The 13,629-nt window shown below is 38.7% G+C and overlaps 1 protein-coding gene across 5 annotated transcripts in view; it reads right to left on the bottom strand.

The window, feature by feature from the left end:
- MLLT10 (MLLT10 histone lysine methyltransferase DOT1L cofactor) overlaps positions 1-13,629 on the bottom strand; it is a 227,670-nt gene extending 214,041 nt beyond the window's left edge. For 4 of the 5 annotated variants that reach the window (XM_036759452.1, XM_036759454.1, XM_036759450.1 and 1 more), the window contains exons 1-3: positions 13,452-13,510; positions 13,115-13,274; positions 10,605-10,684 (exon numbers count right to left, since the gene is read on the bottom strand). In XM_036759452.1, the coding sequence (XP_036615347.1) occupies positions 10,605-10,684; positions 13,115-13,274 (240 nt within the window). In that variant the 5' untranslated portion in view covers positions 13,452-13,510. Of the gene's footprint in view, positions 1-10,604; positions 10,685-13,114; positions 13,275-13,451; positions 13,511-13,620 lie in introns of those variants that run through there. The other variant, XM_036759451.1, reaches the window with a different exon arrangement.

The following is a 13,629-nucleotide window of genomic DNA, read 5'->3' as shown; positions in this document are numbered from 1 at the left end:
TCACCTTCCCAATCCTTGCCTTTGTCATCTCCCTAAGCTCCTAAACAACATAGAACTCTTTCAAAATCATTCTGTCACCTGGTTCACTGTCTTTCTCTCCAGCTGACATTATCCCTGGCTTCTTCACTATCACCCTATCCCCATGCTTGCCTGAATTTTTCATCTTCTATGCTCTTCTATTATATTCCATTCTACTTCATCTTACACTTTACCTTTCAAAAGTGTTCTAGAATCCTAAATTCTGCATTTCCTCTTTTTGCCAAAGTTCCAGCTCTTCCACTTTTTTTTCTTGGGGGGAGCTTGCAGAGAAGTGGATCCTGCCAACCTAACCCTCTCAACCCTGGGTACTTCCACCATCCACCTCCTCTATTCCTATATCCAAGTTGCTGAATGACACTAAAGGAATTCTTGAATTCATGCTGACTTGGTGCACTGTGAATTTATGTTTACTTAATATCAAATGGGCTTTCACTATTTCACAATAATCCTTTTACTCACTCCTTATTAACACCATATCAACTATCTTCTCATTTCAAAGTCCTAATTGTACCTGTTTTAATGAGCACAGGCAATCAAAGGGGAACTCTCAACTCCCTCCTCTAAACCTTTCAATGTCCTCCCCATTCTTTCTCTCCAGTCTCCAGAGATAGCCCTTCTTGTCAAGTCTAATCCCTCTAGTCTAGTCCCTAGCAGAGACTTTAGGGGTTGTGTCATCTCTTCTCTCTCCCTTTCACAGACCTGATCCATTATTCATCCCTTTTTGCTCATGCAACCTCAATCACTCCTCTTTACAATCTTTCATCAGCCTGCAAACAGGTTCAGGTCTCCTAAATCCTTACCTCCTCCCACCCCAACCTCTTCACTACTGCAAAAACAAAACAAAAACCTTCCACTGATCCAACTTATCCCTAACCAGCTACTACCCTCTCTTTTCTACTACTAAATTTCTAGAAAAAAAAAATTTTTATTTCCTCCCCATTCCCCTTTTTTCTCAACTTCCTGAACTCTGAATTCCTAAATAATTCCTTTCATAACTGTGAAGAGATGATAAATTATTAAATTATATTGTAATATATAAAATATTGATTGTGAGATAAAGTAGATGAATTTGATTGTATCTTTAAAAGCTTTGGATCCAGCAGTTTAAAAGCAAGGGGTCCAGAATAAAAAAGCACACAAAACAACATTATAAAGAAAAATAACTTCAAACAATTTAAGATTTCTGATCAATGAAATTAAACAACTATGTCTCCAAAGAACATAGTGGACGAATTATGTGCCATGCACCTCCTAACAGTTGAAGTACTCAAAAGTACAGAAAGTGACACCTTATCTGGCCATTACCACTGTGTGAATTGATTTTGCTTGACTATACTTATTTGTTGCAAATTTTTTTCTTTTTTTTCCTCTGTTTTTAAAGGGAAGAAGGGATTGAAAGAGACGAGTGGTATAGTTACAGTGATGCCAAAGTAAGAGAGCTACTGAAACATTTCTTTAATGCATAGAAGGGAACAGATGGAATTTCAAAAGAAAGCACAGAAGCCCAGAGCAGTTTTTAAAGTATGAAATTATCATATACTTTTTTTAATAAAGCAAGTAGTATGAAATGGAGATTCATAGTTTCAAGTACAATTCTCCTTTTGTGGTCTGCTGTGTGTATATATATGGAAATGCTCTTTTATCGTTATGTTCAGAATTTTTTTTTTTTTAATTTTAAAAATTGGCCAAAAATACTGGTGTTATTTAACCTGGAGAAGAGAAGTCTCCTGAGAGGAAATAATGGCTACCTTCAAGTATGTGAAAGACTGTCATGTAAAAGAAGGATATGACTAGTTCTGTTTGGCCCCAGAACAAAAAATTAGGAACAAAATGTAGAAGCTGTAAAAAGGAACTTTTAGACTTGATATCAGGGAAAAACTTCTTAATGATTAGGGTTACCTAAAGGTGAACATGTTGCCTCCAGAGGTAATGGTGTCCCCTTCTTTAAGCCAAAATGGGACAACCAGTTGCTAGGGATTTTGTAGAAGGAATTCTTTTTAGGGTAAAAACTAGAAAAGAGGTCCCTTCCAAATACGTAATTCTGGGAACCTCTCCCCAGAGGTCTAGTACCATGTTTCTGATTGCTTGTTGTCTTTCTCCACCTGGGATGTCTTCCCAACACTCCAAACTCCAAAATGCATTCAACTGGTTCAAAAAAAAACATCTGCCTCTCCTATTCAAGTCAACAAAGTTCAAAATTCTAAAATTATCTTTGACTACCCTCTCCCTCTCCATTATCTAATCAGTTGCCAACGTCTATGAACATTACATTGATCAACCCTCATATCCATCAACTCTTTTTCCATTCCAACTGCTCAGGCTCTCATTACCTCTTTATAAAATCATAATTCTCCCAACAGAAGGAAGGCCAGAAGGAATCAAGACAAGCAGGGTTGCTTTGAATTGACTACATACTAAATTGTTGAACCGACTAAGCAAGCTTTACATAATAGGAGATTCATAGTTTCATGTGGAAAAAAAAGAAAAGGAAACCTCTCAATCTTAAAACAAAAGATGACAGCTTCCTAAATGGTCATTATACAATCAATATATCACTTCTTTAAGTCGTTCTTCACTCCAATAGGAAATGCATTGGTCTAGCTACTCTTCTACGCAAAAACCCCAGGCAGCTCTCCAATGCCTAGTAAAGAGAGAATAAAGTCCTAATTTCAACATGCAAGGCTATGACAAGGCCAATGCAACTTTAAATGATTCACTGCTTTTCATAATGTCTGGTCTTTGAAGTTCTACTCTTATTATGTATGTGAGGACATGGTTTTGCTTCTTGAATTTTTGTAGCTGCTATTCTTCCACACAGGAACATAAGTGAATCAACACTGCTTACCATGAAATATATACATACAAACATTTATATACAGCTATATTAATACATAAACTTTTCAGTATATTGATTGGTTTTGCTACTTTCTCTTCTTCCTCTTTAAAAAGTATTAAGTTTTATTACTGTGCTATAAGAAACAACAAGCAGGATGATTCCAGAAAAACCTGGAAAGGCTTACTAAATGAACTGATGCAAAGTGAAGTGAGCAGAACCAAAAGAAAGTTAGACACAGTAACAGCAATATTGTTCAATGAAGAACTATGAATGACTTAGCTATTCTCAGCAATACAATAATCCAAGACAATCCCAAAGGACTAATGATGAAGCATACTATCCACCTCCAGAGAAAGAACTGGTATTGTTTGAATACAGACTGAAGCACACTATTTTTCACTTTCGTTCTTTTTCTTTTATTCAAGTCTTCTTGTACAAAATGATCACTATAGAAATGTTTTATATGACTGCACACCTATAACCTATATTTGCTTACTATCACAGGGAAGGAAGAAGGGAGGGAAGGACAGAATTTGGAATTCAAAACTTAAAAAAAGAAAACTTGCTTGGGGGGGAGGGGGAGAGAAGGGAAGAAAATTTGAAACTCAAGAACACGTAGAACTAAGTGTTGTACACTAAAAATAAAAAATCTAATTAAAAAAAGAAAATTTAAAAATTTAACATGTAATGGGGCGGGGGGGGCGGTGTTAATAAAACATATTATTTAGAAATATTAAGTTATTTGGGATGGCGAGGACCAGGAGAGATAATGGAAAAAACACTGGTGACAGAAAAGATATATCAATAAAAATTTATTCTAAAAAGGTAAAGTCTTGTTATATAATCTCTGTGTATTGGAAATTTATTCCTCCTCCCCTATGGAATCTGACTTAGTGTTTCACATGAAGAATTTTAACGACAAAAGCCTTCAGCATTCCCTTTAAGGCCTCTGAGCACTAAATTGAGAGAACAAACTAAGACCTACCTCCTGGCACTTGCCAGACAATTAGCATCAATCCCATGTTAATTATCCCTCAATTTTGCTTTTGCTCCTAAAACCCACTAAGAAGATATCCCTATTATAACCTTATAGATAAAGTATCTATCTGGCTCCACAGAGCAGCCTCATGGTACCTGACATCATAAGCTAATCAGGAAACAATCCAATTTCATATTCTCCTGAACTCAAAGATCCCAAAGTGTAGATCTGAAAAGGGGTGGGCTAACAAATATCATTTTGCTGCCCAAACACCTCTCCTACTCTTACCTTAGTCCTGAAAAGGAGGAAGCATCCCAAACACGAGAAAAGGAGTCTCTCCTGTACAAAAATAAAAACTTTATAAGACGTATTTGGAGCTATCTCATCAACCTAATATGAACACAGATTAGGAAGGTCCTTAGCCACTATTCCTGTTTTCCCTTAGACACATAATCACTTATTTGGAGAATTTGCAGCCAAATGAAGGAACTGAAAAGGGTGGGAGAAAATGAACCAGTTTCCTCCTCACTTTTAACTTCCTCCAAACCAGGAAGTCCTTATTCCAAAGTGATTGAGTCGCTCTAACTCAAAAGCCTCCTATTAATACTAACTAGCTCTAGTCTACCTTTCCAGCTTCATTTCATACCATTCCTCTTCACATACTGTGCATTTCACAAGTGAATTTCTTATCCTGCCTTCTTCTGTCTCCTTGCCCTTGCTTACACTAGAATAGATCTCTATCTCTCTCTCCCCCTCAATTTGCTATTACTCCTTTTAAGTTCAAACCCAGATGCCATCAACTCTACAAAACTTTCTCTGACCTTCAATCTACTACCAACCTTCAGGTGAAAGTGATCTCTCTTCAGAAATTTCTCATAGGATTTTACTTGGACCTCACCTTGGACTTGGGGTTATCTGTACATGTTTTTCCCCCTTCTACCTCAGTCTGTAAGCTTCTTGAAAACCAAGTGTGCGTGCCTACCTCTGTATTACTAATGCACAGGACAACCGAACTTCAACCATTGAAACTCAGAATATAAAGTTGGAAATCACAGAGTAAGATTGCAAGGAGAGTAGACTCAGAATTCACCATTATTTACTTAAACTGATTTCTCAAAATCAAGATGTGGAAAACCAAAAGATGAGGGGCTCCAATTACTTAATCCTCAAGGAAATACAAATGATTTAACAAATGAATAAAAAACAAAGTATTAACATTTTAAGTGTTATTAATGTTTTTAAATAATAATATTAACATATTTTATGTGCCAAGCACTGAGCCACGTGGGGAAAATACGAATACAAAAATGAGAAAGTCCCTGCCCTCAAAACGCTTGCATTCTAATACAGGAAGATAATACATATAGGAGTTTCAGTCTAGGAAGTCATGTCAAGAAATGGGAAGGAGGAAAAGGTGGAGTACTGGCCAAGCAGCTGAGAAGATGGCAAGATCTCCAGGTTAGCCCTGGTTTCCTGTAAAGTCTGGAGGGAAAATGCAGCTGGGTCTTCAGCCACCTAGATTAAATGTAGATCTTCAGGAGAACACATACGCGCACGCGCGCGCACACACACACCCTCTCTCTCACTCTCTCTCTCTCACCAGACCAGCTCAGCCCCAGGTAGAGATCCAAAACTAAGATGACTAAACGTATATGGCAAAGGCCCAATTTACCTCCACTCTACAGCATCTTCAATCTTTCCCTCCACTGACTCTTCTTTTATCTACAGAAACACAAATCTCCTTGCCTTGCAAATGTCCTTGACCCGGACTGCAACTACCTACTGATTTATTTCTCCAATTAATGACCTATACCAGTGGTTGCCAAAGTGTAGTCTGCAAAACTCTATGATTCCCTGAAATCTATTCAAGTGGGTCCATAAAATCAAAACTATTTTCATAATAATACTAAGATGTTACATGCCTATTAAAACATTCCTCCCTTTTCCAACTACACATATGTGTGAGGCTCGATTTCTTTCATATACTTCAAACAAACAACATATCACAACAGACTGAATGCAGAAAACAGATATGAGAAACCAGCTGTCTTACACTGAAGACATTAAAGAAATGTGCAAACATATTTAAGACAATGCCACTCTTTTCAGTGTTTGTCTTGAAAAATATTGCTATTTTCCACTTAAAATGTAATTTATGTGAACATGTAATAGGTTTTTTAATAGGTTATTTTAAAATTAATATTTTTAAATTATCCACTTTAATTTCTGACATGGTCAATACATACAATCCACAAAAACAAAAGCTATTTGGGATCCTTAATAGTCTTTCAGAGTCTAAGAGGGTCCAGAGACCCAAAAGTCTTGAGACTCACTAATCTATACCCCCTGCCAAAACTCCCTCATCATTCATACTCTCTTCAATTACCTACAAAAGCAGGCTTCTAATCCCCCTACATACTCTACTGAAATTACTTTCAAAAAACAACCATTAATTTCTTAGTCCATAAATCTAAATGCTGGGGGGAAGAGGGGGAGCACCCCATGGAGTTAAGAAACATAGAACCTCAGTGTTACAAGAGACCTCAGAGGTCCATCTAGAATTCCTTCTATAACATCCACAATAAGTGGTCATCTGGTCTTTGCTTGATGACCTCTGGTAAGAGGCAACCTCCTACTTGCCACCCTGCCTTTCTTTACCATTCCTGCAAAATATGATCCTACTATTTTCTCTGCCTCTTCTGGATCTGAATCCTAACTCCTTTCTCCCTTCCACCTTCAGAGGCGTTGCCTAAGATTCTGAACTTTAGTCCCCAGCTCTCTTTTACACTCTATTCCACCAAGAGAAAATTCTCTATCTCCAGCCCCAACTTCTCCCCACAGCAGTAGTCTCAAATTTGCACATAAAGTTATTTCTGGGTCAAAGCATACGAACAGGTTAGATTATTGTAACATGAGGACGAGAGCACCTACCTCCCTGGGTTTTTGTAAGCATCAAATTAAATTAGTGATATTTGTAATAATACTTAGCACAGTGCTTCACAAACAATAGGCACTATATTTTGTTGTTATAACTATATAAAATGTAATATATAATATTTTATATATGTATTATAACATTATTAGTTCCAAATTGTTTTCCAAGATATTCAATATGTTAAAAACAGAGCTCATTTTTCCTTCCCCATACCAACTTCTCTGCTCTTCTTTTATTCTGACTTTAATCCTAGTAACCCATGCTTGAAACCTGAGAGTAATATTTGACTCTGACCTTTTTTTCTACATTGCTTGGTTATCCTTAAAAATAGTTTTTCATATTCACCTCCCAATTTTTCACAATCATGAGTTATTTTCCAACATAGAACTTTATCTTTGTTCCACAATTCCTAATTTGTATTATCATGATTTCTATACAGATCTCATTTCCCCTACCATATTATAAGTTCTGAGAGGACAAATACTATGTTTGAATTCATCTCTGGCTCTAAAATAACTAGCACAGTGACCTAATAGATAGTAAGCACCAAAAAGGAAAAAACCTTGCATTCCCAGGGCACATTATTTCACAATAATGCATAGTTGGCAGAGCTGTATTTGGCACAATTTCTGCAAACAATCTGGAATTAGACTAAACAAACTATACAAACTCTTTAACCCAGGAATACTATGGTTGAGTATGTACTGCAAGGAGGGCAAAGACAAAAGGAAAAAGTCCTATAAAATCAAAATTATTTACAGTAACACTGTTTTTGAAGTAGCAAAAACTAATAAACAGAATTCAGAGAAGTATGGAAAAGTTTATATGAACTGATGCAGTGACAAGCATAAATAAAGACAATATGCGAAATGACAATGTAAATGGAAAGAAAACTGTATCAATGTAATGACCAAGAAACTCTGCCCAGGAGAAGAGGTGAGAAAAAGCAACATCCTCCTTTGAAAAGGCAGGGAAACTATGAGTGTGAAAATTCCATTATGCTATCAGACTTAATTTATGCATTGGTTAGTTTTCTTGAAGTGTTTCCTGTTTTCATTCCTTCCAACCCCCCTTCCCTTCTCCCTCCCAGCCTCCTGCCTCTTATTCTTGTGCAAGGGATGGCTAGCTAGATAAGGAGAGAGGGATAACAATTCAGGAAATGAAGATGATATAAAAATAAAAAGCTGTCCATGAAAAGAATCCTACTGTCATTAACCCACCCAGTTACATATAACTCATCTTGCACACTGCTGCCAAATATCATTCAAAAGCATACTTCAATTATCCAATAGATGTTCTAACAAAAAATCTTCACAGCCTATAAGCTCCTTCGACAAGTACTCAAGGTCTCTGCAAAACCTAGCTTTATCATACCCTTGAAGGCTTTTCCCAGTCACCCCAGCTGCTCCTTTAAGTTACTTTCATCTATTATGTATCTTGTATATACTCATTTATTTACATGTTGTCTCCCCCATTAAAATGTAAGCTTTCCCCCTTCCTTAATCTAGTAAATACCTTCTATGTAAATCTAAGAATAAACATATGCAATGAAAAAAAGTTAGAAGACTTTCCAATAAGATCAAGGGTAAAGGAAGAATGCGAGAATAAACATATGCAATGAAAAAAAGTTAGAACACTTTCCAATAAGATCAAGGGTAAAGGAAGAATGCCCATTATCACCACTACTATTCAACAAGAATGCAGGGCTAGAATTGCTAGCTATAAGGAAAAAATGATACATGTAGTAATTGAAATAAAAAAAAAAACAATTAAGTGGGGGAAAACAGAATAATGTATAAAAAAGAAAGAAAAAATGAAGGAATAAGCACAGGCAAAGAGAAAAAAAATTTTTAATAAAAAGCAGGAAAAACTTAGATGAACTGATGCGATCTAAGATCTAAAATGGGAGAACCAGGAGCACACTGTACAAAGTAACAGTAATGTTGTACAATGATCAGCTGTGAATGACTTTGTTCCTTTCAGCAATACAACAATCTAAGACAATTCCAAAGCACTCTTGATGGAAAACACTGTCCAAATCCAGAGAAAGAACTGATGTAGCCTATATGCAGATTGAAGCATACTATTTTCACTTAATTTTTTTTTGTAGTTTTTTTTCCTTTTGGTCTGTTCATTCTTTTACAACATTACAAACATGGAAATATGTTTTACCTGATTGCACATAACCCGTATGAAACTGCTTACCATTTAAGGAAGAGGGGAGGAGAAAGAGAGAAAAATGTGAAACTTAAAATTATGTAAAAATGAATGTTTAAAATTGTCTTTACATATTAATTGGAAAAAACAAAGTACTATTTAAAAAAGAAAATCTAGTAAACGTCTTTCATTCCTATATAGTAATCTTTCAGATGACAAAATAACTAGATGATCATTAAATTTTTATCCTATCAACCCCACTTACTCTTTGATGAAAGACAAAAAGAGGTATATTCTCTCTCTCTCTTAATCCTATTCTCCCTTTCTTTTCCTAGGTGTCAAAGTGGATAAAAAGCCAGGCATGAAATCAGGAAGACTTGAGTTCAAATGTGGCCTCAGACACCTGTGTGACCATGGGCAAGTCACTTAGCCTCTGTCTGCTAAAGCTGTCTACCTCAGTTTCCTCATTGGTAAACCAGGGACCATAATAGCATCCACCTCCCAGGGTTGTTATGTGAATCAAATGAGATAATAATTGTAAAATGTTTAGCACAGTACCTAGCACAAAATAAGTATGTTACCTTTTATTATTGCTCCCTTATACATCTCTTAGTTTTCCAAACAGTATTATGTAGCCCTCCCATCAAAAGAATGTTATAACCCTTTCTGCTCCATACCATCATGTCCCCCAACCCATCATAAACAAAAAAGACTAAGAAAATTAACATTCCAAATCATCAAAATTTTAAGGTTAATTTCTCTTACCACATCCTAATTCTTTTACTTCTACTCTGGGTCATATTTGTGTCTCTCCTACTCTCCACAAAATATATACGCCAGATACTGCTATGAGATCAATATATCTCTGGACAATCAATGCACCTGTTGTTCCTAAAGAACAAACATTGCTCAGACACAACCGTACGAACTGCTTTTGCTGGAGGCCTAAAAAGAGAATAAAAATGCCCTTCTATTTTCTACCAACTTCTTCACCCAAAACTAAGAGCAAAAAAAGATCACACTGCACAAGGTAATACACAAATAAAAATAATGAAACTCAATCTATCTCTTCAGTGTTCCCACGAATATTACTAGAGAATTGTTTTTATCATATTCCACCACAGGAATACTATAAAGACTATAAAAAGAACAGACAAGTAAAAAGCTTTTAACTATGCCAAATGTGGCAATATATGAACATATTAGGGATTTCAAAGCCACTAATGTAACACGTCTACAGATTAAGTAAAAAGAGTAAAATCTAAACTGAAATTTGGAATATCTTCTCATTAAAAAAGACCAGAGTCAACACATTAACTACTTTCCCTATTACACGCAACTCAAATGTGTTCAGACGATTCAACCTTCATATCTACTTCTGTGTTTCTTAATCCAGAGAAATTGCTAATGAATCCCAATTTTAACTTCACTGCTTTTAGGTGTTCAAAGAAAGTCAGTAAGTCAGGTTATGCAAAAGTTTCCAAGTTTCTCATTTTTTCAAATCTATTTAAAATACACATTTCAATATTCAGTCCAAATTAGTTCTATGAGACTTTAAACAAAAACTTTACAATACACAAACCACAGAAAAACTGCAAAGTTACACTATACTGTAGTATCTACAATAGGTTAATGTTTTAAATGAACACAGCCCTTACCACTCTTGCTGCTCTTTCCTGAGACTCACATTTCCTGCAAAACCAAGGTCCAGTGGGTACTTGAACAATGCCATAGCAAGCTGTTAGAATAAAAATAAAATGGTTTTTAACATACACACATACATACACACATATATAAATACCAAAAATCATAAAAAAATCAAAATCCTTTCCAAACCTGTTCTCCTTTACTCAACAGAATAGGAAATACTCACATTAACAAGAAAAACAAAGTATTATATTTTAACTTAAAATTTTAAACATAACATTGCTTTTTAATCAGTACCAGAACATGTCACTCACATTAAATAGCTCTTTGCAAAGGAAAGACCAGTATGCCAAAATTAACACAATTCATAAGATTTTTCTGTGAAGCAAAAATTCAGAACTTCATCCTCTCATTTTGGTATAAACTTAAGTCATAGCAAGCATTCCACATTACACTTAATTGAATTAAAGATTTTCAAAACACCTTTTAAAACTGAGTTTACAGGACAAAAAGAAAAAATTAAATGTCATGCTAAAATATAATTTAATCTTAACTTTAAATATGTAAATGGAAATACACAGTTGGCTCCAATGCCTCTAACCTCTTGAAACGTAGTGTTCTGAATTACTCATTCTATTTTTATTTCTAAATGCATATATATGTATCTAAACTAGTTAAAAGCTAGAGCCATCACCTGACTTGAAATTTCAACTACATGATTTTAAAGAAGTTACTAATAAAAGTGATGATAAATCTCAGATTCAAAGCTATATACCATATCAACAAATTAAAAACAACACTACAAAGAACACAGCAGGTGTGCAATCAACTCTAAGCCCTCACCTCTGTCCACAAATGTCTGCTTAGGCAAGGCAGATTATACTACATGATTCAAAATATAATGAACATTTTCAAAGAAACATGTTTTATGGTGGCTAGTTTCTACGAAGACTTCTACCAATGTCCAATTCAGCGAAAAGCCTATTAAACATTTCAGTTTAGCAAGGTATTTTTACCAACATTTCATACTCATATATTATACCCTCATGCTAAAAAATATAATCACATATTACAACTTAGTTCTAAGTAAACAATTTAAAGTTGTTAAAGGCCCCAAAGTTTGATCAGCATTCTAGTACTGAACTGTTAATGTAACACTTGAACATCTCTCTTCATTGATGAAAGATACTGAACGAGTCACCTGAGAAAAAGGGGAACATTTCCATACTATTAAACAGTATACTGCTCTATTAACACCACTGCTTTAAGCATCTGTAAATATAGGTTATATTTAAATACATGGGCAAAATCTGTCATAAGTAAACTACAATATATTAAAAGCTAAATCTCAATTTTCTTTCCTTGCTTACTCAGAAAACGTACCTTTAGAGAATATAATCAAATTCTCCCAAAGTTACACTGTCTAGAAGACGACTTAGGTGAGGGAGAACACCAGCAACGTTTAAATACAAATGTTCACGTATGGGAAGATAACTACATGACTTTATAACGTACATGTCACCCTTTCCCCATAACTGCCCATGGAAATCCTAACTCCATAGGATACAAAAAATACCAGTTCCGAAGCATCAAATAAATGTTTTCTCGTTCTCTGATGCTCCTGACGCCTGCACTTAAATTAAGTCTGTTCTTCGGAGAGGACTTAACTCTCAAAAAGAACGGTTAATTTCGGCCTCTTTAAAGGAACGTGAGCACCAGACTACTCTTGCTCGCCGCTGTTAGAAATAATAAACGCAGGCTTCTTTCTAACTGATCCTGTCTGTAAAGACAGAAAGTGGTGGCTAAGGTGGGCTGGGGACCCTCGCAGCCAAGCTGCTATGCTACTGCCTCGCTCCTTGAGCCCATAAAACATCACAGATAGCCCGGGGCTCCCTGACAGCCCTCCCCAGGCCCCCTCCCCCACGTGGGTCCCCTCGGCTGGAGGACCCTACGACTCACCAGGACGAAAGCGCCCCGCACAAACATCCCAAGCCAACCAGTCCCCGAATCCCTGACCCCAGGCTCATCTTCTGCGGTCGACAGTCCGAACTCCGGTCAAGGTCGGCCCGCAGCGGCGGCAGGAGCGGCCTCTCCCCGGAGCGCCGGCGGGAGCGGCGGCGGCGGCCCCGGCAGCACCAGCAGCCGCCGCCCCGGGCTCCACCGCAGCCTCCTTCCCCAGGAACCTAGGGCAGCCCGGGAACCCCCGCCTGCCAGCAGCCCTCCTCCCCACAGCCCGGGAAGTCTGGCGAGCTCCTGCCAGCCAGCCAGGCAGAAGCAAAGGGGCGGGAAGACCGACCGAGAGGAGGGGCGCACGGAGCGGCCCCCGCCCCCCGCCCGGCGGCCGGCCAGCCCCAGCCCGCCGCGGGGAGCCCGCAGCCCGAGGGGCTCCCCGCCCCCTGACGGCGCGGCCACACGTACCGCTCCCCTCCGCCCCGGGGCCGGGCCCGGGGGGGGGGGGGGGGTGCCGTGGGGTGGCGGTTGGGGGGAGGCCCGGCGGGCGGGCGGTTGGCGTGGTGTTTACCTTGATGCACGGCGACGCTGCAGCCGTGCCCGTCGCAGTAAACCAGTGGGTTCTCGGCCCAGCCTCTCTCGTCTGAGCAAACGCAGCAGCCTCCAATCATCTCCTTCATACTATGGGAGACCTCGTCCTCCAGTGACACGGGCCGGTCGCTAGAGACCATCTGCGGGGGAGGGGAAAAAGACCATTGAGGGGGGAGGGAGCTCACGAGGACCCCCCTCCTCCCCTCGAGCCTCACCGTCGCCCTCCCCTCCCCCTCTCCCCCCGCCCCCCCCCACCAGCCCCCCCGCCGCACTCCACCCCCAGCCCGAGCCCGCCCGCCCGTTCGTTGTTCGCTCACTCGGGCTTTGCTGCTCAGTCACTCACGTTCTGCACTGGAGTCAGGAGCCATGTCCGTGCTGACTCCCTACCCCCCCTCCCCCCACCCCACCCCCTCCTCGCCTCCTCCTTCTCCTCCTCCTCTCCTTCTCTCCCCTCCCCACCTCCACCCGGGATGCTAACACAGGAACCTGGAGAGG

This window comes from Trichosurus vulpecula, chromosome 5 (assembly GCF_011100635.1).
Source record: "Trichosurus vulpecula isolate mTriVul1 chromosome 5, mTriVul1.pri, whole genome shotgun sequence".
Lineage (NCBI taxonomy): Eukaryota > Metazoa > Chordata > Mammalia > Diprotodontia > Phalangeridae > Trichosurus > Trichosurus vulpecula.
Note: the sequence above shows the minus strand (reverse complement) of the source record. Positions and strands in the feature narration are given on the sequence as shown.